General features: G+C 42.0%; 1 protein-coding gene across 1 annotated transcript; it reads right to left on the bottom strand.

Moving 5' to 3' along the window:
• Positions 1-9,944: 9,944 nt before the first annotated feature.
• slc34a1b (solute carrier family 34 member 1b) lies at positions 9,945-20,726 on the bottom strand. The gene is made up of 13 exons (XM_034598608.1): positions 20,668-20,726; positions 19,401-19,465; positions 19,126-19,308; positions 18,575-18,688; positions 18,132-18,275; positions 16,226-16,337; positions 15,412-15,607; positions 14,488-14,583; positions 14,284-14,353; positions 13,914-14,081; positions 13,634-13,750; positions 11,472-11,596; positions 9,945-11,108 (listed from the first exon to the last, which is right to left on the bottom strand). Exons 1-13 carry the CDS (start codon positions 20,724-20,726, stop codon positions 10,515-10,517), a joined length of 2,043 nt encoding a protein of 680 aa, XP_034454499.1. The 3' UTR covers positions 9,945-10,514.
• Positions 20,727-26,093: the final 5,367 nt, after the last annotated feature.

The following is a 26,093-nucleotide window of genomic DNA, read 5'->3' as shown; positions in this document are numbered from 1 at the left end:
TGTGTAAAATTAAATAAAACAGGTCTAAGTTGTCAATGCTAAATGTTAATGTGAAGTCTTTATATGAACTCTGACTGACTTTCAGCATTGATGATTTAAGGGTGGATGGTTTAAATGCTGCAGTAGGTTCACCCAACAACACACACACACACACAAGCAGGAGGGAAAGGGAAACAGTGTGAGGAACAGCTGTGTTAAAGTGGCCATTTATTTCTGTTTAAGATTCTGAGGAAAACAAAAGTCCTGCGTCTCTAAGTAATTTGATGGATCATTTGGTGTGTGTGTGTGTGTGTGTGTGTGTGTGTGTGTGTGTGTGTGTGTGTGTGTGTGTGTGTGTGTGTGTGTGTGTGTGTGTGTGTGTGTGTGTGCTCCCATGTTTGGGTATGCTTGATTGTGTGCATGTGCATGTGATTAGAGTACTATCCACACAAACAAATGAGCTCGGTAAAAACTCATCCATGACTCCTGGTCACGACACCAAATGAAGCTAGAAAAAAAGAAAAGTTCATTGATTTGATTCAATGCTGGAAAAGAAACGACTACATCACATTAACTTCAGGATAATGAAAAGTTACGACAGTGATTTTACACTTAAAAAGTGTGAAACGACCTGGCACTTAACTATTAGTTAATTCATGCTGGCAAGATCTACTGTGAAAATTCATGTTCCTGCTGCAGATGATGCTTGTTATTATATCACAGACATTTTCTTTTACAAAACTGTACAAATGTATATTCACACTCTCCAGAACAGAAATGCATATCTGGAGAAGTGAGTACAAGAGCTTCACAGCTTCCACCAGTGCTTCTACAAGCCTCCGTTCACACACTGAAGTGAGTCCAGTTGAAAAGGTCACGGCCGCTTGTTGTTGAGCAAAACTCTAACAAACCTGTGCTCTGTGTTTAACTTCTGATAACAACCAGGTCACAGAGGCTTTATGAAGAATGTGGACATTTCAGCTTTCAGTTTGACAGTCTAGCATGACATGGTTAATAATAATAAAAAATAATAACAATAGAAGCATTATTCATATGCTTGACATGAAAAAAATCGTTAAAACAGAAGCAGAGGCTTAAAAGCAGAACATGCTAAGCCTTTAATTTGTTACTTCAGTAACTAGATATCTCTCAATCAAAACAATAACAAAAGTTATTTTGGTGGTAGCAGCGTGGGATCATGGGAGGTGTTGTCTTCACATCATTGCAGATAGAAATGTAGCTGACGCGACTCAGACGCAAATCATGTTCGCGGATGTGATCATGTCAAGTTTTATTCACATTACGCAGCAAACAGCGATGAATAGTCATGATCCATCCCAGGAGGACATGACCAATACAAACAGTGGAAGGAAAAAAACAGCCAGTTGGCTAACGGACTACTGGTGTATTTTTACTTCGTCATATTTTGTCCAGGATGTTATAGCAGAGTTGGGCCAAAACAGGTAAAGCAGATGCAATTAAAGGTGACTTTAAAAGGTGAATTGAAACGTGCTGACATAGGTCTAATCGTTTTTATACATTTTAACTAAGGATTTCAACACATTATGTTAAAAGAATCAAATCTTTAAACGGCCGGATCTAAATGTTGCAATTTTTCTTAAATGATGAAAAGCTTGTTGCTCTATATGAAAATTTAAAATCATTTCTGATTTTGCATTATTCTGCTGCGTCACATCAAATAAAAAACACATCACGCATTGTTGTTGTCAGATCTATTTAAAACACATTGACATTGATGCGCAGCTTAACAGACTGTTGGCAGTGGTGATGTCTGTTTATCTTTGAAGACAGTTTCCAGCCTGCTGTGGTAAATAAAACCAAATAAACAGCACCCAGTAAACAGATGTGTTGGCTCAGTTCTGTTGGGTTAGTATCTACGTGCTGGCTCCGGTCCAACGAGTCTTTATCTACCGAGTCAGACGCTGCTGTTTCTCCAAAGACAAATCAATAAACTAGACTTTATGTCCTCGAGCCACTTCAGTGAATCCTATGGTACCAACCATTGACTGTATGTAAAAAAATAAACATGACAGCTGCCCAAAAGTGAAGCCAAAGCATCTTGATTGTCCCCTAGTGGCTGGTTGAAGTATTGCTCATGAACCCCACCTCCTCCTTGTTAGCAAAGGGGACATGGACCAAATTAAAAAGCAAAAGTAGACGTCAAAGTCATTTTTCCCATCGTTGATTTCTGTCATTTTAGTTTTTATCACAGTGATGTTTGTTCAAGCTCTCATGTTTCTGGTAAGTTTAGTTATAAGTAGTTATTTTTGATGTTATTAAAGTATGATTTACAAAGTATGATTGACAGCTGAGCCTGGAGGAGTGTGTGTATGTTAATAACGTGACTGGTGCAGCGTTCGTATCTGGGACATTTTGGATTCATTTCTGGATAATGGGAGGAAGTGCAGATGTGTCTTCCATCTTTAATTATCGTCTTTTTTTTTTGCTGTAGAAAATCCTGGTACCAATCATTTCTCTAGTTTCTGAGAATATTAATTTCTGAATCATATTATATTTAGTAATTTCTCCTTTTAATTGGAAATACAATTTCATTTAATTAGATATTCAAAAAGTAAAGTAAGTGGTAAGAATTATCTTTAAATGTGGCAGCATGACTGTGTTTCCAGGCACTGCTTAGTGCCTTAGTTACGGCTGTATTCTATTTTTTAAATTAGTATTTATTCTATGCTCCGTCTGACAAGAGCTGCTTTCAGACATGCACTAAACTCTTGACATTTTCCGGAGGGCCTGTATGTGAGAAGGCAAATGTCTGGGTCAGTTGCTCCGCACGTTTTTTTTCTGCCAGCCCCCAAGTCAAATGTCTGGAAATGCAGCAGAAAACACCCAGGAATATTCACTGGGCTTGTTAACTGAAGAAAGGAAGAATACAAATATCTCAGCGTGAAAAAGAGGCTCCATACTTTTAGACAATGGCAAAGAAGACGTTAACTTGGAAATACAAGATTTGAGAGGTTTTGTTGATAAGTGCTGGTGTGGGTGTGAATGTGCTGTAAATAAAAACATGAAATTTCCACAGTGACATGTCTAAGTCCATCCTCCTGCGTCCTCTACCCAAGTGCCACCCGTCACCTGAATGTCCCAGAGATTCCCCAGCTGTTGTGAACACATCTGTCCCTCCTGCAATCTTCATATGTGAAAGACAACAAAATGTTCATTTTCCAGATTTCATGTCAGAAAACGGCTCTAACACTCTGTTCTAGCAAAGCTTCACATGCCTTTCACAGACACCTCTTTGTTATGCAGCTAACAAATCTCCCTAAAAAAGGATTAAACCTTTATGAAGCACAAATCCCTGACTTAAACTCACACTAATTTCTTCTTGACTAATCCCAAATCCCAGTGGAGATAACTTGAATTTTATGTCGGCTCTTCATCTTTGAAATGCTGACGCTGTAATAAAACTGTTCAGGCTGGTGTTTTATGGACCCAGAGGCAGATACAGACACAAAGAGTTGGATAAAGGTGGATTTTATAAAGAGTAACAGCTGGATGAGGGGGTGAGGGAGGGACAGACGGAGGGGAATGATGGAGAGCGGCTTGTTGCTCGCAGACTCAGTGGTGGACTGGCAGAGTTAAACAGAAATCCAGAAGCACGAGAGAAAATCCAGTTTGAGTTGTGGAGGGAATGTGTGGAAGTAGAGCTCAAACTCTGTGTGAACTGGTTTTGTTCTGTTTGATTAAAGTCCCATGAAGGTTTTATGAAGTTTCTCTGTGGCCTGTCGCACTCCAGCCATTCGTGATCAGTCATCGTCAACACTGACCAGATTATGAGGTGGATCTGGGGCAGGAGGGACACATTTGATATTACCTGGCTGAAGCCTGAGTTCTCTCCACTTTTATGAAGAGGGTTAATCATCTTCAGCCGACGCTCAGCCTTCTCGCGAGTTCAGGGTCGGTGACTTCATGGCACATTGTGAACGTGTAAACGACGAGCACCGCATCTCAAATCACACATCTCACTTGAGTTGAGATGAGGTGCCTTTTTTATTTGGAATCAACATGATAAAAATCAGTTTAGCTTAGATTTTAACGTGCTTATATGATAGATTGTATATAAAGAAGCACGATATGTCGCTAACTAATTAAAAGCAAATTTACTGGATAAATAAACACTAAGAACAACCTAAAATGATAGAAACCAACATTGAGAAACATGAAGATCAGATAAAATAATATCAGATCAGATCAGATTAGATTAGATTAGATTAGATTAGATTAGATTAGATTAGATCATCTCCATATTGACATTATCTTCACTGGTATATTAAGTTTTTAGTGTAAACATTTTAAACAGTATTTCCTGTTCCAATGCACAGAATGGAAAATAAACAAGATAATGTGCAGTGTGAGGCTTGTCTCAAGGTGTAACATGTGCTGTGTAGAGCATCAACAGAAATACACAAAAGTTTCTTTCTGTCTTTTTGTTTTGCCATGTCGCCTCGTGAGGAATCTGCTGGTCTGATGTTGTTTTCTGCTTTCCCCTCCAGTCCTGCTGTTTATGTTCTGCTTTGTTTACATTCTGTCATAATGAACAAGCTACAAGAGACTTTGCCGGGCAGAGTTTTAAAATTAGAAACAAATTACTTTTTTGTAGATGTCAGATTTCAGGTACAGTGAACTTCACCTTTATTCCTTGTATTTTTACTTTATTTACTCTGACTTCATTCTGACTTTTAGAGAATATAGTTTTATTATTATTATAATTGCATGTATACTGTCAGCTCATTATATATCATTCATTGTTAGTCTGCACCTTGAGTTGCATTCATTGCAGCGGTTAGCAAACGTCCCACCACCAACACACACAGATGTTATTCTCCCCTGGGTGTAAATATAATTCTGTGTTTTATCATAGCAACAAACATATTTATATTTGAGACATTAACATGATAAAATAACAATTACAAATGGCTCTAAATAAGGAAAATAATGCAGCTCAATTTCCTGTTTAAACAAGATTCTGTCAGTAACTGAAGTGTGACCACTTCCAGAAAAGATGCTGTAAAAACAAACTGCACTAACAGAAACGGCACAGAGAGCATTACTGCGCATACACAAACATATTTCAAATCAACCACCCACCTCGCCCTGCAGGAAGAGAGCGTTTCACCCCCAAAACTCTCTCTCTCTCTCTCTCTCTCTCTCTCTCTCTCTCTCTCTCTCTCTCTCTCTCTACCTCTACCTCTCCCTCCGTCTTTCTCTCCTCTATGTCATTTGCATTCAATGCAAATGGAGGTAATTATGTGCGTGTGCAGCGCTGATAAAGAGAACAGCTAAAAACTCGTCTCTGCTTGATTTACATTGATTTGCATCAATTTCCTGAAAAGAGTTTCCCAGCATTCTGGAGCCAATCATTTCTCATTTATGATGAGAACTTTCCAAGTATCTGAAAACGTTTTGACATGAATTTAGTGATGAGAACATTTCAAACCTCATGAATAAATTTTGATATAATTTTGTGTGTGTGTTGAATACTGGAACCCAAGTTAACTTTACCCCCTTTTCTGTCTGTATGTACAGCTGAAAATAGAACAGTTCTTATTAGGATAAAGACTTCAAATTAAATGCTGAACACAGATTCATTAATTTAATATTTCGTTATATATTACAAGCTTTAATGTACAAAAAGCTGTTGCTGCAGCTCCTCTTTTCAGCCTCTGTATGAAACACTAGGATTCAGCTCCAGTCTCTTTGCTCCTGCTTTACCTCACTTTCTTATGCCTCTTTTATACCAAAATAAGCAATTGTGTGCAGGTTTTTTAAATGTGGGTTCACAAAGGTGGACTCCTTTCCCATTGCCAAGTAGAGGAGATTTGTTTCTTTATCTTTTTGTTCTGCCAGGAATGGTCGAAACAAATCTCCGTTAGATGTTGTTCCCAAGATAAAAAAAATAAGTACACCTAACATGAAAATGTTCGTGGCTACTTAGACGCCAACGCCCGAAAGTTAAATATGTATCATAAAGTCGTGTTGGAAAAGGTGCAGCATCTGCATCGGGCGTTTCTATCTCTGCCAATCGGAGCTGGAGCCAATAACAACTTGTATCTCCTGCTGAGTCTTTTGACCAATGAGTGAATGACGATCGTATTCATCCCAATTGCAGACCAAATGTCACCAATTTCTACAAACTGAACCTTTTCGTTGTTGTGTGGGGCAGAGGAGCTCCCTTTACTGCAGAGTTTAGGCTTTTTAACTTTGCCAAACTTTGACCTTCACAAAGAATCCATATGACACACTAGAGGAACAAAAAACTGAAAGTGCATAATATGTGTCCCTTAAGTTCTTCTTCATCTTCTGACATTTACCATTATCCCTGGTTGTTGTAGCAGTGAGCGTCGGCCTGCACTTCACACTTCTTCACCCTTTTTCTCCAGTGTTGCTGTTGAACAAGCTGCCTTATACACCGGCTGAGCCTGAGCCACTAATACACCCTCCTACAGCACAAAGGCTTTGCAGATATAACACTTCGCTGTGCTTTAATACATTTTGACTCAGTCTGTCTGTGGCCATCAAGGTCTGATCCTGCGTTAGTATGTGTGGGCATGCAGGTCCGTCGTCACATAAGGTCACTGCACTGAAAACAAGGTTCTCATTCAAAATGCATCCTCATGGTTTGAGTGCCCAAGTTATTAGAAGAACAAATGCAATCGCATGTAACAAAGCGTGTGTTACATGGATATCATGAGGTTTGAGTGTGTGTCTCAGCAGAGAAGTGAGAGAGAGGATTCGAGAGCGGAGCGGCCGCTGCAGGTTTGTGTCACAACAGACGCACACTTTGTTGATATGACAACAGCCACTGGCCACGGAAGAGCCGCTTGTTTTCTGTTGAATATTTATGGGTAATTTTCTGTTCTGTTAGCGTGGTTAATCTCTTAGGAAAACAGTAACCAGCCTTAGCAAAATCCACTCTGAGTAATTTGGATCTGGAGTGTGGTGTCACAAGTCTGTTCCTCTCGGTGAGTTGCAAACGTTAATGTGTGGATCGAACTCATTTCACATCTGATTAGTTTTCTTTTGGAAAATAATGAACGCTCACTTTGTAAAATAACTGCAGCTATTTGTTGGCTAATTGCAACCATTTTATTATACTTTTAACGAAAAGTCATAGCTAATAAATGATCACTGCATTCGACCCACTGAACCTTTTGTTTTAAATGCATGTTTTCATTTGTGAAGCACTTTGTGACTTTGTTTTGAGGAGAGCTGTATAAATACAGATATTAATACTATTATTATTTCTTCTTTTTTTTTTCTTGTGACAATGCATAAGGGAATCATTAAGTGTTATCAGACATACAGTAATACAGTATAATTAGAGCCTCTATTAAAAGCTGAAATTGAGACTATTTGTGATTACTGCTGGGAGAGGCCCACTCTTCTCTATTAATGCAAACAAACCAACTCAGTGGGAACAATACTGCAGATGTGCTGGTGATGAGGTTCAGGTTAGAGCTTTACCGCCACATTCTTGTTTCAGCAGTAACAGATTTAATATTGATCAAGCGTGTCACTTTAAGAAATACTCAACATTAGACAACATCTTACACAGCAAAACATTGCTTAAGTTAGATTATTGCTGAATTCACAGCTGCAGGGGTATTGAAGCAAAAATCCTTCGGAAGCAAAAATCTGAGGTGTTGAGAGGGTTCATGAAATAGGTTATTGAAGTATGTGTCTGGCTTTTAGCTCCACACGACGGAAGCTGCACTTACAGTAAATGGCAGAGACAAATTACTTTGAAGTGTCCAAGAGGTTGATACAGGATTTTCGCTTGTAGCCAAAACAGGCACAACTCCTGAACACCTGCAGAGAGAGGCACGATGAATGTGAGTCAGAGGAATAAAAGGCATTAAAGAGTCGAGATAGATGAATAAAATAACGTAGAGACAGAATAATAATGATGACAGCAGTTCAAGGGCCTTCATTGGCAGCTCCGTATCTCCCCTGTTTGCCAGGACACAGGGGTCTGGCAGGACTGTGACCCGACCCTGCTGGATCCAACTGATCCAAATTGCCCCCACACGAGTGATAATCACCATCACATCAGCTCTAGGAGTGTGCATCAGGTGCTTTTTTGGCAAGGAGTGAATGTCACTGTAGTTTCTTGCTCCTATTTCTTCGCACACTGCTCTGGAAAAGCCTCCCAGGTCCACAGGAGATTCAGCAGGATGATGCAAACTCTGTCCACACTGCCACGTCTGACGAGGGAGACGGTTGCATCTCATTTACAACACCACAACATTAAAGGCCCCGGCAGGATCAGAGGAGTATGATGAGAGACGGCCGCTTTTGTTGAAACGAAAAGTGTACGTTTGCAGATTGTGCAAGGTTATTGAATGGGCACAAAGAGAAAAGTGTTACAAAGCAGGATGGAAGTGTCTGTTTGACAGTTATGAACAGAAAACGGTAATTTTACCAGCAGACACAAACAGTCTTGTTATTCAGTTTACGCGCACTTTCATCCTCTTTGTTCAAAGTGTCATTCTTCTGTCTGTCACCTTCGCAGTGAAAGCAAAGGAGTCTGACTTTTTCTTCTTTCATTACCTCCTCAGTACGGAGAGAGTCAACATTTCTTCAACGCAATGATCAATTGTCACCGTGCAAAAGCGAAAGCGGCACATATTCACACGTTCAACAACAACACCTCCCGAGCGCACACACTCACCCACTTAGGCGAGCGTGCACACACATGCACACACACACACAAGCCACAGCACATTCATACACTCCTTTGTAGATAACATTAAGTAACTAACGTGACGATTCTTTGAATGCTCAGCGTCTGCGTTTATTCAGTCGCCCACGAACGCTTATATAACAAGTGAGTACATGTCTTTTAACATAATAATCAAACATTTGTCCACGTGGTAAAAAACATTATTTTAGTATCAGACTCTGCTGCTCACAACAGAGCTGGCGTCCTTTTCCCTCTCTCTTCTCTCGACAGAAACAGAAAACACCAAATTGATGAACTTCTAGGAAAAATAAGAGCTGTCATTTCTCACTCTGAACATAAGCTTTTCGACGTATGACTGGATATTCACTGAATAGGATCCTCGACTGATTATTGGCCTCTGCAAACTTCCAAATGGAGAAAATGTGTGGCTGTTCTCAAAATTTCCTCTGAATGTAAAATGGTCTGTATTTATATAGAGCTTTTCTAGTCTTGATGACCACTCAAGCACTTTACAGGACAGTTTTCTGCTATTTACACACATTCATACCATGCATCTATGGGATGCTTGCTCAAGGACACTTGGGCATGTGGAACGGGGAAAAATGGGATCAAACCACCCACCTTCTGGTTAGAGGAGGACCCGCTCTACCCCCTGAATTATGTTCATACATTTGCAGCAAGAAATATTATTGACGTATTGAAGCTGACCTAAGGAGTTTATTGCTAAGACATATAGTGTTTATCACCCAAAGTTAAATATATTGATCATATTTCCTTCATCGCAAAACATTTGCAATATTATTATTTTTTTTAATTAAAGTCCAGTGTTACATGGCAAAGATGTAAATTGTGTGCATGTGTGTCTTTAACTGCAGTTACAGGATCGTGCTTCATTTTCTGCACTGTGTTTATTCATGGTTTATTTGTTAGGGACAGATTTACTGAGAACAGCTGTCGATGCAAGTATCATAGTGTTTCTAGAGAATGCTAATTTATATTTTGTGTGTGTGTGTAATTTTTAACCTTGATAAAAGCAGTTGAGTGGGGAAAAAAACAACTTAAAGTCCCTTTCATAGCTGTTCTGGAGCTTCCACTAATGATTGCTATCAGTGGATAAAGCTTGAACCAGGTAAAAGAAAGTCGAACATTAATGAAAAGTCGTGAAAGAGCTCGGTAAAAATGCATGTGGCTCTATCTGTTAATGAAAATCATGGGATATGCCTCAAAGCTCCAGAACATTAAATTAAAAAAGATGTCAAATCACATCTGCTAAATTATCAACGCTGTGTGGCGTCGTCCACTCTGCTACCGCGACTCTCTGCAACCCAGCGTGTGTCTCCGCAATCTCCAGGGACTTCAATCACGATTTGCACATTCCCATTTGTTCCTTTTTTCCTATTCACTCACTGTGTATATCATTAATTGTGTATAGTTGTTTTTTAATTTTACATTTTCTCCTTCTCTTTACCAGTCATGTGTTGAGTAAGTGTGACAAAGTCATTTCCCTGCAGGCATCAATAAATCTTTTCTGATTCTGACTGTGACCATGAGAGCCACTAACAATAAATTACTATTCGGTCTGGCTTCAAGCTGCAGAGCTACGTTTTCTGAACTAAAATCTCACACTTGGCTCATGATACTTTGGAAGTTATAATTACTTAAGTTAGAAGTTATACCTAAAACCATCAGTCAATCATTTATTAGAAATGGCTTTATTTCCAAAGTATTGTAAAATGGCTTTTCTCAGTCCCATGATCAGCTTTTCCCATGATTTTGACAAAAAGGGTCATAAACTAGGCTTCTGTTATTAGTCCGTCTACAGCGGAGTGCTGTTGCATCTCTCCAGCCCTTTTAATTTAAGAACCTGTACCCCTGGTCTGCTCTCATCCGGGTAATCCAGGACGGGGTTGTCATATGCCTGCTCTTCCTTCCTTTGCACGGACTCCTTCTCTTGGTCGACAGAGTGCGTCTGTGTTGAGATATACTCCTCATCTTCCTCTCCCTGCCCCTCTTCGCACAGTGAGCTGCAGCAGACAGTTGCCCTGGTGATCTGGCGGTCGAGCGGTCTGAGAGAGCGCATCCACTGGGGCAGGAAGTCCCAACTCTGGAGCTTGGCGGGCAGGAGACGGGGGCTGTGGGCCTGCAACATATTTACCACGGCGATGAAGATGGTCACGCCCAGGAAAGGAGCCCCAACGCCAGCCATCACTCGCCAGCCGGCCAGTGAGAGGCCCAGCACCAGCGAGGGAAGGAGTAAGAAGCACAGGAGAAGGTACAAGACTGCAAACCAGCGGTACTTGGCAGTGCGATCACCCAGGACACGAGCCATCCTTATCGGCAGACGCATGAAGGGAAGAGGATACCACAGCAGGATGCCAAAGACGTTGAAGAAGAGGTGACACAGAGCAATCTACGCACAAACATAATTATACAGTTTACAAGTTTGAATGACGATTCATCAGAGTCATTGCAACATTTATACCATAAACACAATTTTATGTCCTAGAGAACACGGAAAGGCCATCCACACAAAAAAATAACTTTAACAATGGTTATAAATATATTGTTTGAAAGAAGATCACATTTAAGAGGTTCAATTACTTCTCCTCCATGTTAGCAGATGAGACACGGACCAAACGAAAAATTCGAATTCTTATTGTTGTGTCACTGTGTGTGTTCTTCCTCGTCTCTGAGAGTCACGTCAGTGGAAAACATATTCATGAACTTGTCTTTTCTCTAATACCTGCAGTTTGAAAACTCTTTCAGCCTATACCTGCAAAGCAGCTGCTAGTGTGTTCCCGGGACTGGCCAGAGCTGCCAGCAGGGCCGTGGCAGTGGTGCCGATGTTGGAGCCGAGGGTGAGAGGATAGGCCCGCTCCAGACTGATGACACCGATACCTGAGAGAGGTGACAGCAACATTCTAGTGTCGGTGTAAACCAGGAAATTAAATAATGACGGTTAACCAGGAAATGCAAAAGCTTCTGACGTCTTCCTGGTGACATATTAGCAGAGCAACCGCGACTTTCTGATGCGCTTGACACCACGTTTGTGTTAAGTTCACAACAATCATCATCTCCTGTCATAAACTCTGTGACAAAGACAAGTGACAGCGGAGATATACAATCTCAGAAATTATCTCAGAGTTTGTCGAATTCAAACTACACTAATCTATGTTAAAAAAATAAATCTTGCCCGAGCATTAAAAGCTGAATTCAAACCCCAACATTAAAATAATGTCCCAATAATGATGGAGGCTTTTATCCTGGGTTTTAAAAAAGAGCCGTTTCCACTATTCAAACTATTAGAGTCAAATTACACCTCAAATAAAAAAAAACATAAAATAATGTGTTCTCTGTGTTTGAGATGAACAAAAGCCAATAATAATTTTAAAAAAACACTGAGGCTGAAAAATCACCTTGCCAGAGAAAATGACTAATGAGTGTTAAATGAGTGGCTGCTTGACAGAAACTGACAAACACAGCGAGACGATTCTTCTGCTGCTGCGTCCATGAAGCTAAAAGTATTGAAATCAGGAGTAAATGTTTGTTCTCAGTCTGTTCTCTGCCCGTTTGTTTTCATTGCAGAATGCATGACATGGTGAGAGCGAGGGATGAAGAGGAGGTAAAGCTAACACCCAGAGGGAAATAAACGCATCCTTTTTTTAAATTTCATAAAGCCTCCTCCGTGTGTACGCGATCTTGCCTTTTAGCTTCATTTCAAAACCAGGTAATTATTCCTGTTTAGAATGAGAAATTATTCCCATCTCACATTTATCGCTGTGCAGCAGGCTGATGGCTCTGATTTGACATGCTTCATTTAGCCAGCGGCATACAGTGCCGGTTATGCAACCTGCTCTTTCAAACGTCACAAGACTCAATCAGTGAAATTAAGCAGCATTATGTCCTTATTTGGCCCCAACTATAGCTGATCAATGGACTATTAGTCATTAAGGGATTTCAGCGAATTTTCTGGTAAGTAGGAGAGCACAAGGATATTAATCACTCGATAAATACGTGACTAAAGCAATCGAGTTAACCTTTGGTCAGTGGACTGTTAATTTATCACCGTAGCAGCAAATGTTTGGGGATTGTGATCACATAACTTAAAACTTGGCGCAGAAACCAGCCGTAATAAAAACAACAGCACAGACTCTGTGCTCGATCACAGTGGTAATTACAGGAATGATTGACAGAACGAAAACTCGGAGCTGTTGAAAAACATGAAATGACACGATCACATGTGAAGTGACTGTGATTTCAAACACCAATTGCCCAAATCGGAGTTCAGACAATTGATGTGACTGATGTGCCACCTCTGCACAGCGCTGACCCGCTGTGACACTCAGCACAGTACAGCTCCGGTTTAATGAGACATCACAGGAGACACTCTCCCTGAAGGCCTGAACCAAATGAAACAGAGACATGATAACGACGGGGTCAAGATGAGAAGAGACTTCACAACCGTCAAACTGGACAAATGCTGGGTTCATACACTGGGATTATAAACAGCATCTTTGTCTGAGCTGCCACAACAACAAACTGGAGAGAAAAAGAAGGGGTTCAACTAAACATTGTATTTGACAGATCACCTATGAGAATAATTGTTTGTGTCAATCATGGACGTATAATAATAATTTGGCTTCATTTGTGGATAGTGGGAGGAAGTGGAGACGTGTCGTCAATGTTCAGTGAATCGGACCAGATGTGTGCACTGGTGTGCAGCAAAACAAATAACTAAACAATTGTATCATCTTGTATGAATTATATTATATATGAAGACAAACAGTTTTGAAATTGAAAATAAAGACCCCAAGGTACAACTTCAATACAAACAAACAACAAAATGAGTGCACCACTGATACCATCATGTGATGCCACAGACAACATTGTGTCACATTGCATCGTGTTACATCATATGGTGTTGTGTCGTATCACCTATGAGCGGAGTCATGGCCGAAGTAAAGACAGAGCTACTCTGGACCACGAATGTCACTGCAGCTCCCACGCACATGGCCACGTATCCTGTCAGCCAACCGAACGGATAAGGCAGGTCTGCGGAGATAAAGAGCGGAGAGATGGAAATGACCCATATGTACTGAAGGCAGCATCCAAAGCAGCCTCAAATGGCTTTTGGGGGGTTTCTTGCAGACAAATTCTGTATTTGCCACATGCAGGAACACTGAGTAAAATCTCCCGCAGCTCAACGTAAGCCCACCTGTGTTGATGACTTTATGGACGACCTTTGCTACATGGCCTTTAAGGAGAGTGTTGAGCAGCTTGACCAGAAGCAGCAGACAGGAGCAGAGGACGACCAGGGAGGCTGCGAGGAGAATCAGCCCCACGGTGAGGTCTGACAGCGAGGTGGAAACAAAGAGATGCCTACCTGCAGAGTGATAGGGCGAACAATCATCAGGGCGCCACCCCACAGACAGCTTGGTAACATTAGTGATACCATAATATGAAGCCATAGGCGGCATTGTATCGTGTCGTGTCATGTCATATCATGTCGAATCGTATCGTGTCGTATCAAGAAATACATCATGATAATGAAGAGCGAGGGTCACGGATGTCACTGTGGAACTCACACTTCACTGAAGGCTGCATGGACAAGTCAGGACTGCGACCACAGCTGTCACTGCTCACATTGTCTGTGGACTGATGAAAGAAAGAAAGAAAGAAAGAAAGAAAGAAAGAAAGAAGCTCTTATGAAAATTGGCAGCAGACACGGGCTATGCGGTGCCAGCATGTGACACTCGCACCGACAGACAGCGGTGCGGGCGAGTCAGTACCGTAACAAGGTCAGTCTGGCACCATTCTTTCACCAGGCTCCTGTTCCTCATGTCCTCATTTCCCATGGCAATCCCTGTGATCACACACTTGTCCAGCTGAGGATGGAAGCAACAACATTTTTTTCAGCTCTCAAGTTACAGGAGGGGAAGGTCAAAAGATCAAAATAACATCCTTCACCCTTTTTAAACCAGATGCCCTGGGTTCAACTCATTAACCTCGTAGACCCCGGCTGCCCCCTAAGCTGCACTCCTCTTGCTGGTGGTTATGTCGGTCGAGTTTTCTGTTCTGGCAGATTTACCACTTTAATTATTTTCAGTTATCAAATCAATGGGCCCTTGGATGAGTCAGAGATGGACAAATGCAGTTTTTTCTTTTCTAACTGATGACCTTCAAATTTGTGATCTGAAATGACAACTGTCACTAGAAGATGTTACCAGCCGTAGTTAGCATGAGTGATCGACCTTATTATTATAAGTAGGCTTAAGGAAGGAAACCTGAATGGAATTCAGTAGAGCTCATACCTCTGCCAAGGCCCAACGTTCCCCTTAAGTCCGATCAAGCCTTGTAGCTAAGCCAATGAAAAAAATGCAGTTCATGACATCACAAACACCGTTCAGGAAGAGTTTAAAGTTTAAGTTCCTTCTTCTGCCATTTCCCATCCTTCCCCAAAAGCCCCTGATACAAACCAGCCAACCAACCAACAAACAAACAAACAAACCATCCAACTTACCAACCGGCCAACAAGCAAACTGACAGGGGTGAAAACACAATCATCTGACTCTCTTCTATAACAGGCTATATATAATAGGATTATCTTTATAGATTACACTGACGAGTGTGTATAATAAACTTTGACTGGGGTCGAAGAGTGTAAACTTCCCCAAATTCAATGAATAAAAGGACGGCTGCTTATCATCCAGTACCTGAATGATAAGCCTGGTGACTGGCTCGGTGATGACTTTGAGGAGCTCCGGTGCGTCCTCTCCAGGCCGGAGCTGGAAGCTGGTGACCAGCAGGTGGGACAGCCGGGTCATGAACCCGCTCACCGCCTCCAGCGGCAGCAGGACCAGGACCGACAGCCAGTTGAAGCAGTCGTGGATTGTGGCACCAGCGAAGGCACTGCACAGGGTCACAATCATTTTCTGTGATAAGGTCAGCCATCAGCATGATCAACTACTCTGAATGATTGCTTGGTAATCTGCTTTTCATGGCTTAACTGTTTGGGATGTGTGTGTGTGTGTGTGTGTGTGTGTGTGTGTGTGTGTGTGTGTGTGTGTGTGTGTGTGTGTGTGTGTGTGTGTGTGTGTGTGTGTGTGTGTGTGTGTGTGTGTGTGTGTGTGTGTGTGTGTGATGAAATGAGCATTTTACTGTGTTTGACTATTATGAAAGATGAATAAACCTTGTTTATTTAACCAGATGCAGATTGAGTAACATGCCATCTGCTCTGTGCCAAATCTCTTCACGCCAAAGGGCCACTGGTTTGGGATCAAGGTGATTCAGTGACATTATTGTCAATTTTAAAGAAATTAGACTCAAATGGAAGCTGGAGAAGAGGCAGCAAAATAGCTGTTAATGTTTTTCCTTCACCCGCGTCTTCTTTCTCCCCAGCACTTGTATCACCGCTATCATTTGTCCCTCCATCTCCCCACTTATCCTCTTCACTTTTCCATTTCAATCTCAGTTGCTCCTCTGCTTCTCCACCTCCCCTCCACTCGTCCTCCGCCTGTCGTCACTCACCGCTGAAACTCGGTCCTCTCGGCTGCTTGCATCATGGCCACTATGGTGTTTGTGACTGAAGTCCCAATGTTGGAGCCCATGATGACTGGAACAGCCGACCTCACCTCTAACACTGCGAGGTGACACCACAGAGGGAGATATGATAAATGAAGATAAAGGAAATGATACATCATGCAGATAATACCAAACATTTCAGATGCACCATGAGTTTTTTTTTTGGTGTGATTGTGATTTGCAGGAGAGTGGAGGTAGCTTAGCCGGCTATGCATGTTTCTCTCTTTGATAATTACCTATTGTTTCCCTCTTAGCTCTCTGACAGAAAAGCTTTGCAGAGGCAGTGTACTCCTCCAGCATACTGATTCACTTTAACCACATCGAAAAAAAACCTGCATGGACAGGTCGTAACCTTATAAAGCCTGATGAGACATTATAAACTGTCGACTGGGGCGGGAGATTACAGTGTGTGAGACGGTTGGATTTGATTATCTGCCTGTTCCAACTCTAAACCGCCGGATGATCATTTTCAGGTAAAAAAAAAAGGAAAGATTCAATAATTTTATAAAATCTAATGGATAATGCCAGTTATAGATTTATTTTCTTATTGCCAAAAAATTCTTAAAAGGTATAAACCAATACAATTTATTTCCACCAAGTATTTCCTCTGTCACCTATGAACCCAATGTGGCTTATTATGTCCCATAGCGCTCCATTGTCATCCAGAACACATCATCCGTCAATGTTTTTATGTTGTCATTTGTTTTTATGACTGTCTGCCATTGTTGCTATGTTTTTATGATTGTCTGACCTCATGTTGTTGCTTTTTTATTGGTGAAGCCAAAGACATTTTTCCACTTTGATAGACAATTCTGTTTTATTCTATTCTATTCTGTTTTATTCTACTCTGTTCTATTGTATTATATAATCAATGAGTGACAAATTGCTGTAGTTTAACATCCTCCTACCGGACACACTCACAAGAGTAGTTACTAAAGTTATCAGAAACCATATACCTGGGTTCCCAGAGAGTGGCCATGAAACTTAAGCACATATGAATTCTTTTTTTTAGAGAAATACAACTTATATTTAATAACACTGATCATAAATATGCATCTTACAGGTCTAAGCTTTCTTCAAGCAAACTAGAATATTGTTCTCTGGGGGAAAAAAAGAGTAGCGACCTAAAGTTAGTCAATTTGCAGCCAAAGATACAAATACTGTTTCAGTAAAGTTCACAAAACTGTTCTTTTTTAAATTTGGTCGTTTGGGGGTGTGGGGCAATGACAGGGCTGGGAACTCCAGTTATTGCTAAATGAAAAAGCAATGTTGATGTGACTGGTTCACAATGATATTGGCATCCTGTGGTATGAAAAAGCCGTTCTGGGCTCCTCACCTGCTGGTTTACTCCTCTTGACTGCTAGAGCACGTTTGAGTATACGTAAATAAACAGAGCTAAATCTTTAACTGTACTTATACAAATTCATTTGCTGACATCTATGTATTCAATAAGCTGCATTCAATAATGTGTTCCTTAAAGCTGAGCTGCAAAGTGATAGCATCATTTTCTGTATCCGCCAAAGGGAGCACAGAATGAAATTGTGCTGGGAGCCAGAAGACTCAGATTAAAACCATAAACCACAAATTAATTAGATCTATTTGTAATTGCCACAGATGCACCATGGGAGACTCCTGTCTTTTCTGTCTTCACTGCTGCTTCTCTGTTTGTCTGCGTCTTTGCATGCAACATAATCGCCTGCAGAGGCTTTATAACTCATAACCGAGGCTGGATGAGGCTGATTCTTGTTTAAAACTCACGCTGCAGGATGTTAACACACACACACACACACACACACACACACACACACACACACACACACACACACACACACACTTGTATGTGCCTACTCACGTCCAGAGGCTACCAGACTGACGATAATAGAGGTGGAGGTTGATGAGCTCTGAACCAGCACAGTAACCAAGATGCCCACCACCAGCCCTGCCACAGGGTTGGACAGCACCGCGTTGTCCTGGAAAATGTCCCCCGCCACTTTACCTGGTTAAACATGCCGCCCACATACACACAAACACACACACACACACACACACACACACACAGAAGCACGCTGGTCTCATACACGACAGGGATGCCAGGAGCAATGTAAAACAAGAGACCAGCCAGTCGTTTCTCGAAATCTAAAAAGGTCACCAGATGAAAACGTTGCAGTAAATTATACAGCAGGGGCCCAGTAGGACAGTGTGAACCCTTCTGCAGTGAATCATTTATTTAACAGACATCAGCTGGCTGACTCACCATCAGCCTGCTGAGGGGGCAGTGAGGGTCAGAGTACTTACCCCCTGCTAACTGGAAGGCAGAGCTCAGAGTGTCCAGGGAGCAAACAAAGAGAAAGAGCAGGACGAGGAGGAGCGGGATCTTGGACAGACCGGTAAGGTGCTGGCCGATCGTAGCTGTTCAAAACAAACAAGGACCAGGGAGATGGTTAGGCTCACAATGTGAGAGCTAAGCTGACCTATTTTCAACAAACGTATCAAAGATAACACCAAAAAAAAAGTGGTTGGTTTCTGGCGGCAACACAGAACTGTCTTTTCTTTTCTTGTTTTTGTGCTTTTTTTAGTTTTCTGGATGAGAGAAATAGCCTCAGAGAGCAATTTGCACACGACGAGAGTGAAGCCATATAACACATTACATTACCCATACGCAGCCAAACACTGCAGGAGTTTGCTTTTATTGCCCAGATCCTACTGGTTTTATGTGTCGTTTGAGCATGTCCTTATCTATTAAGCACGAGCTTCAGCCACTAGTGTTATTATTTGCCTTTTAAAAGAGATCAGACCCACTGCCTCGATGATGAGTGTGTGATTCTCCTCTCCATGCCCCTTCGTACCTGTCTCCAAGGGGAGTGTGTCAGCCTGTGGCAGTGAAGGTTTGTTGGAGTGGTGATCGGTATGTTGGTTGCAGCCCTCTAAAGCGCCGCTGAGGTCAAGGGTGGAGTGGAGGCCAGACTCCCTGTCCTCCTCCAGAAGGAGTTTGGGCTGTGAGGAGAGCCGAGTGCCGGGCAATCGCATCTCTAACAACAAAGAAGCAGAGCACACTCTCATGCGCGGGAGATCACCTGGGAAACGTTTCAGAGATTGAATCAAACAGAAACAAATAAGTTACCCTTGTGGACGAGCCCCGTGCTCCTTCCGTAGGTCACAAAAGTTATGGACATGGTGCTTTGAATCCTGTGTGGAGACATGCATTGTCATTAAAGTCACAGGATGACCGCCCTGCACAGGGAGCAAGTGTGACAGTGAATGGGTTTATCAGGCCCCCGCAGCAGTAAGAGAAACCAAACGAGACCGACATGTCTGTGTATGAGCCTGTAACTTCCTACACTCGATCGACAGACGAGCAATTACAGGAGAACGAAGGTGGCTGGCGTGCGTTTGTAATTGGCAGCTGTCTTTTTATTTGAGGTCGGACCGCACTCTTAAACCACGCACACGGCGAGGCGCCATCTCGCCTCTCAGCCGATGAAGGCCTTGTCAGAATCAATAAGGGAACATCAGCATCCGTGAAACTCGTCTCGTCCTCCACTTCCTGCAGCTGCGAGTCATCTCTCAGGGGGACTAAAGGGACGATCCGCCGTCTGTGGAGCAGCAAACTCCCCATCAAAGGTTTTCACGGTCTTGGCTTAAAGAGACTCTTTTCTCCCCCTTTTCATGTCAGCCACTTTTCACATATTTTTGGGGACTCCAGCGGAGGAGGGAGTACTAATGTGTCTCTTAAATGCAAAGAGGAGGGAAGTGGGTTCAGTAATTACAGCGGGCGAGATTACAGTAATTACAGCTACTGCATTGTTCTCTTTGTGCGCGGCATCCTCCCTGCAGGTTCTCGTGTGCACAGAGGCGCTGGTGGCATATGTGCATCTATCTATACGTCCCACAGACTGCAGCTGAATAAACTGTGTGTGTGTGTGTGTATGTGTGTGTGTGTGTGTGTGTGTGTGTGTGTGTGTGTGTGTGTGTGTGTGTGTGTGTGTGTGTGTGTGTGTGAACTGAACGTTATCCTCTAATCCACCTGCCCCACGCTCATCTGTTTGTCGTCTGCCGCTCTCTCTGATTTGGCTCTACTTTGTAACTTTGCCGTGTTTCTGTCTGTTTCATGCAGCAACACTGATGATTGAGTTTTTTTTTTTGAAGTAGTGAAAAATAAAGGATTAATGGAACATTAATGGATTTTCAAACGTTTTTCGGGACGATGTATATATATATTATATGAGCTGCGGGCCCCACAGCATCAGATAAAAGAAACAATTGATTATTTAGTGGAAACAGAAAGCTTCAATGACGATGGTAGTGGCTTTGGACACATGATATTAGCACAAATACGCCATTTATCAGGAATATAAGATTATGGTATATTCAGCGTAGTTTATTCTTACCTTGTGTGAGTTGTTGTGTGTGATCCCCTGGACAGAAAAAGCATGGAAGTGTAAATCATCTTTAAATAAGCTGGAGGTGTCAGGAGGACACCTCATCCCTCGTCGATGAACCTGCCCGATGAACAGAGGCCTCAGAGTTAATCAGCAACACAAACCCAGTAACTTAATGATGCATTAAGTTGAGAAAGCACGTTGTGTATTAGCTGATGAACGATGTTTACACAATCGGTTGTTTTTCACCTGATCTGGGGCTGGATAAAGATTCCAGGACTCGGAGGCCTGTGTGGTGTGATTAACGACCCCTTGTTGTTTGAGTCTTACACTTTCACATTTATGAGCAGGAGAAATCTGACATCTAGTGGGAAGTGTTGGAAGAATGCATCATTGCTGCCCTGCTTCTCACGCAGGCGTCTTTATCCCACACTGTCGCCCCGGCAAAAGTTAAAAGCCCGGAGTATTAAATGATCATTTCTTCCTCGAGATAAGTCCGTGGAAGTATTTCAGACATGTACGGTGTAATCTGCTGGACTTGTGCAGGACGATCAGGTGCTTAGCTGCCCTGCCAGGACTCAAGATCAAGCATGTTGCGATTGGAAATGAACTATCAGGGAGATTTTTGCAAAGATCCTCTTAACGCGCACGTACACACATTTCCTTGCACACCCCACCGCTCACAGGCGATCTCCTCCTCAACCCAGGCCGTGTGGAGCACTTGTTAATAATTAGACGGGCTAGGGTTCTGTCAGATCAGCAGTTCTCTCAACCACATCGGCGAAACCTGCTGACCTCACACATTTGCATCCATGAACTCAGAGGAACAGAACTTAATGACCCCCCCCCCCCCGACTGAGCTGTCCAAACTACTACGAGAGGTGGGAGCCAGAGAGAGAGATAACGGCCGTGTTGTTGTTGTTGTTGTTGTTACAGAAATCCTTGAGATTTGGTGCAGCATTAAGAAGTGGGAAAGACAAACAGAGATGCACACTCACATTATGGAAAAACACATACACATAAATTATACACACACGCACACACACGGCAATGCCTAAATCTGTGGCCGGGTTCTGGACCTTCATGCTGCTGCTGATCCTCTCTCCAGATGTGCAAGTCAAGGCGATGCCACTGCGCAGCCTGGGGATAAACCAGGCAGAGGTCAGCAGGTCAGCACAAGCCATCCTCTCTCTCAGGACACCCGCCAATCATCGTACTGTAAGTGCGCAGCGTTAGTCCCGTCCTGCCCCCCCCCCCCCCCCCCCCCCCCCCCTCCACCCCCAGAGAGCGGTGTTATCCTGTGTTAATCTTACACTGCGGAATGCCAGATGATGCTTTCATTAAGCTTTCCAGTCTGTTAATCAAGCGAAGGGGATCAGAGGGACATGTCGGTTTGTTATCCCTGGACCTGTGGCAAGTGATGCACGGACATCAATGACGTGCTGCGGTTTATTTTTGTGTTTATTATTGTCAGTATGAAAGGTTGGATGAATACTTTCATCCAACCGCATTACCTGATATTATTATTATTATTATTATTATTATTATTATTATTATTTTGATATTGTTTTGAACCACCACTTGAGTTTGTCTAACAGTGTTTAAAAAAAAAACATAAATGCAAAAAACTGCCTCACCCTCGAGGAGACTCGAAATCATTTAACTTATTTTATCACTTTTAGAAAAACACCTTTACGAAACTATATCTTACATCAATCTTCTTTTTCTGAGGTTTTGTTTCCTGAGCTAATCATTAAGCACATCTCTTATTGCCTCAGTTTGAGACTACGACCTCTAGGAGGTGCTACAGGGCCGTGTGTCATAATTTCCTCCATGGTATCTTAAAGGTTCAGTGTGTACATTTCTGACTATAGATCCCTTTTCACCTAAATCTTACACACTGGACCTTTAATGAATGTTATGTTTAAATTATGTTTATGTTGCTATAAACATGTAAACAGGTATAAAAGAAATGATAAAACAATGTAAAAAATTAAGTTATAAAATAATTGATTTGATCCTTCTGATGTTTGATTGTATATGACCTCATTAGATCATTAATACTGAAGCAACAGTGTGTAAACAACATGTTGTTGCTGCTACAGATGAAGCAATTGAACTCATTTATGTAGAGTTTTAATAAACAGTGGGTTAATCTGACAGGGTCATGAAATAAAGGAGATGAAGGAAAAATAAAGTTCTCAAATAAAAATCATGTCCGTTTTTTGGACACGTCTCTTATCTTATAGTTTTTTATCAAACACATGATTTGAATTTTTTAAAGTAAAGTACTGTGGTGAGCACACACACATTCACACAGGAGGATGTGGGTTATCAGTTTCATCTCACCAAATGATGCTCTTTCATTCAGATACTTTCAGTATTTTGAGTTTTGCAGTAGTTTATTCCTGGTGTGAGTGAGAACAGATGAGGAATCATTTTATTCTCAAGACACATTCAGTGTGGTTTGTATATGACACTGACAGTACAATGAAGACAGCATCATCATGGCTGGTTGACATGCGATTGTCTCAGATCGTTTGTGTGTTTGTTCAATTTACCTTTTTCTTTTACAGTTTCCTTTAACAAATCGTCACTTCGTTGATTTTCTAATGTAGTTCACTATTATCCTCAATATTTTGCATGTTACCTTGTGCACATTATTTACATTTGTATATGTGTATCATGTTGTTGTATGATGATCTTGTAGCTTTATCGTCCTGCTGATCCCTTTTATTTATTACTTTCTTCGGTGAAGGACGAGGGTGTGTCAGAGCCATCGGGACACTCCTGCAACACAGGGAACACATGTGTCTATGCTTTAACTGTACAATAATAACAACTCACCAGAATGGCACAAACTCATAACAGTCCCCTAAACATGCAAGATGTTTTTTAAATTCAAGAGTCATTAACTAATCTCTGAGAAATCAACGAAAATGTGGAAAAAGGTCTTATCTCACAATGTCAAAGTAAGTGAAAGAATTTCCTGGATTCGTCCTCTGATCCAGATCCAAACCAAAATTGAAAGATTTTTCCTCTGAGCCATACCACAAGTTTCCTGGTAATCCATCCTGTAGTTTTTGCGTAAGGAGTATAGACACTTCTCGAGCACTGACATGCGACTACACACACACAGCTCACCTTCACGTTGTCCAGCTCTGGTCTGCCGGGGAGGGATTTTTGTGAGGAAAAGGCCTGTGAGATTACACAGGACGGTCAGAATAAAGATCTGATCAGAGGCGAGAGATACTCAGGATGTTTGGACGTCGGGCCGCTGCTCACCTTCTTCGACTGTTGCATCTCCTCCGTTGACTTGGACCTGTTCTTCATCTGCTTCTGAGGAGAGGTGGTGTTGGAACTCTGCAGAGATGGATGCTCGTGTTAGACACGGCCAGAATGACTCCAGTGTTTTGCATATCAGTGTTTCACTCACCTCATTTGTCTTCTGCTCCATGGCTGAATTTTTTCGACTTCTATTTTTCCTCAGCAGACGTTCAGTGCTGACGGAGCTTTGAGATTGATGATGTCCTTTGGAAGCTCTGACTGTAAAAATGAAAAGACAGGAGACAGAATAATGAGGAGCTACTCAGTCGTTTGGTTGATTTGCAACAACAACATTTAAATACCAGACATTTCACATAAAGCCTCTCAGAGAGGACATACTTGGTGTGAAGCCGCAGACCAGGCTATGAATGCAAGGTTCAACTGATCCAAGATTGATCTCGAGCTCCTGATGGACACAAATGAATGCGACGTCACAGGCGAGATGAGGAGTCTGCAGTTCTGGTCTCTTTTCAGTAGATGGCGACTGTGACTCAGACTCACTTCACTGATTTCAATGTTTGGTTTTTCCCTCAGTGGTTTCACCCTGGTGCTCCGTGATTATTATCTCACTATGTAGATGCTGCTGCTGCTGCTGCTGTTGCTCCCATTATTGTTTGAAGATGTCACCACTAGATGTCACTAAATTCTACACACTGAACCTTTAAAAGCATATTACATATTCAAAACTACCATGGCACTAGGAAGAGGGCATACGTAAAATAAAGTGAATCCGTGGATCCTCGCAAGATTTATTGTGTACTGTCTTGGCCCAAGTCCCATTGTTTCCCGAAGTTTTGTGGAAATCTGTTAGTAGTCTTTGCGTATTCCTGCTGAAAACAAACAGACGCTGGTGAAACCATAACATCCTTGGGGGGAGGTAAAAAAAAAGAATGACATACAAAAGGAGGCAGAAGATTGCGACACCCGATGAGAAGAAGGAGAAAAACCACCTCCTGCAGCACTGAAAGGTCACAGTGAACACTGGACACAGCCACATCCACAGCTGGCGTCAGGAGCCTCAGTGGGAGGGAAACAAAACACCTCTGGGTCTGGGTCAGTCGCATAAGACTGACATTTTTTATAGTCCAGTGATGTCGATGTGATATAATAGTGCTTGTTCATGTCTGCCTCTGTCTGACCCATGACCAGTTTGATCAGATCCAAACGTCGGCTTTTCATCACAAACGGGTGGTTTACTGGTTTCTCACTCTGCCTGGTTTCTAACAGATGGGATTGTAATCACAGAGGAGACATCAGGGAATTTGGAAGATGTGGTTGAAACGTGTTGCTCATCATGAAGCCATTATATAAAGTAGGTATTCTGTACAAAACAAACGTGAAGTCTGACTGAAAATATAAACACACGGTGCACTAACTAATCTTTCAGCTACAAAGCACGGCCTTCATCAACCACATGACATCTGAGCTGTAGTTGTCCAGAGCTCCATCCATCTGTTGAGGCCACGGGACGTCGCTGAAAGTTTGGGAACCATCTGTAAGAGCATCTTGTGGTGTAGCTTTGTTTTTGTCATGGTACATCATGATTAGAATGATGTTATTGGACTTTTTTAAATTCCTCTGTCTGGTGCTTAACAACATCTCATGCACACATCACAGAACTGTGATTATTGGCTTTATTAATGGGAGTAGACACTTGGACTATTAAGCATAAATCAATGAATCTGTTTATCTTCATGATAATAGAGTACACCGATTTTACTATTTAAAAAACTGTTTACAATACACCCATTAAATATCGTTGCATTCGCTGAGTCGGTGGCCCTGATTGGATAGTATGAGTATAAATACTCATGGGACTGTTCAGTGTCCAGGTTAAATACAGCTGTTTTAGTTGTTATTGGTGGCTAGCTGCACTACAGGTCATGCATCGTGCCTCCTCTATGTTAGCAGATTGGACATGGACCAAAGCTAAAGCACATGTCAAATACATTTTTCACAAAGATGGTTTCTGTCATTTTAGGTAGTTCTTATCATACTGTTATTTGATACTTCTGAGACTGACTCACGATTGGTCGAGCGCGTGTATCGGCGGGACTTCGCTACCGTGGCTCCACCCCATCATCGTTACTGCTCAGACTCCAAATGTG

This window comes from Hippoglossus hippoglossus, chromosome 10 (genome assembly GCF_009819705.1).
Source record: "Hippoglossus hippoglossus isolate fHipHip1 chromosome 10, fHipHip1.pri, whole genome shotgun sequence".
Lineage (NCBI taxonomy): Eukaryota > Metazoa > Chordata > Actinopteri > Pleuronectiformes > Pleuronectidae > Hippoglossus > Hippoglossus hippoglossus.
The sequence above is the reverse complement of the archived record's forward strand: the minus strand, read 5'-3'. Positions and strand labels throughout refer to the sequence as shown.

Excerpts from the sequence above, each read along its gene's own strand:
- slc34a1b (XM_034598608.1), bottom strand. The coding sequence starts at position 20,726 with ATGATTTACACTTCCATGCTTTTTCTGTCCAGGGGATCACACACAACA. Across the intron at positions 19,309-19,400 it reads CACGGGGCTCGTCCACAAGG|AGATGCGATTGCCCGGCACT; the intron begins GTAACTTATTTG and ends CTTTGTTGTTAG. Across the intron at positions 13,751-13,913 it reads CCATAAAGTCATCAACACAG|ACCTGCCTTATCCGTTCGGT; the intron begins GTGGGCTTACGT and ends TTATCTCCGCAG.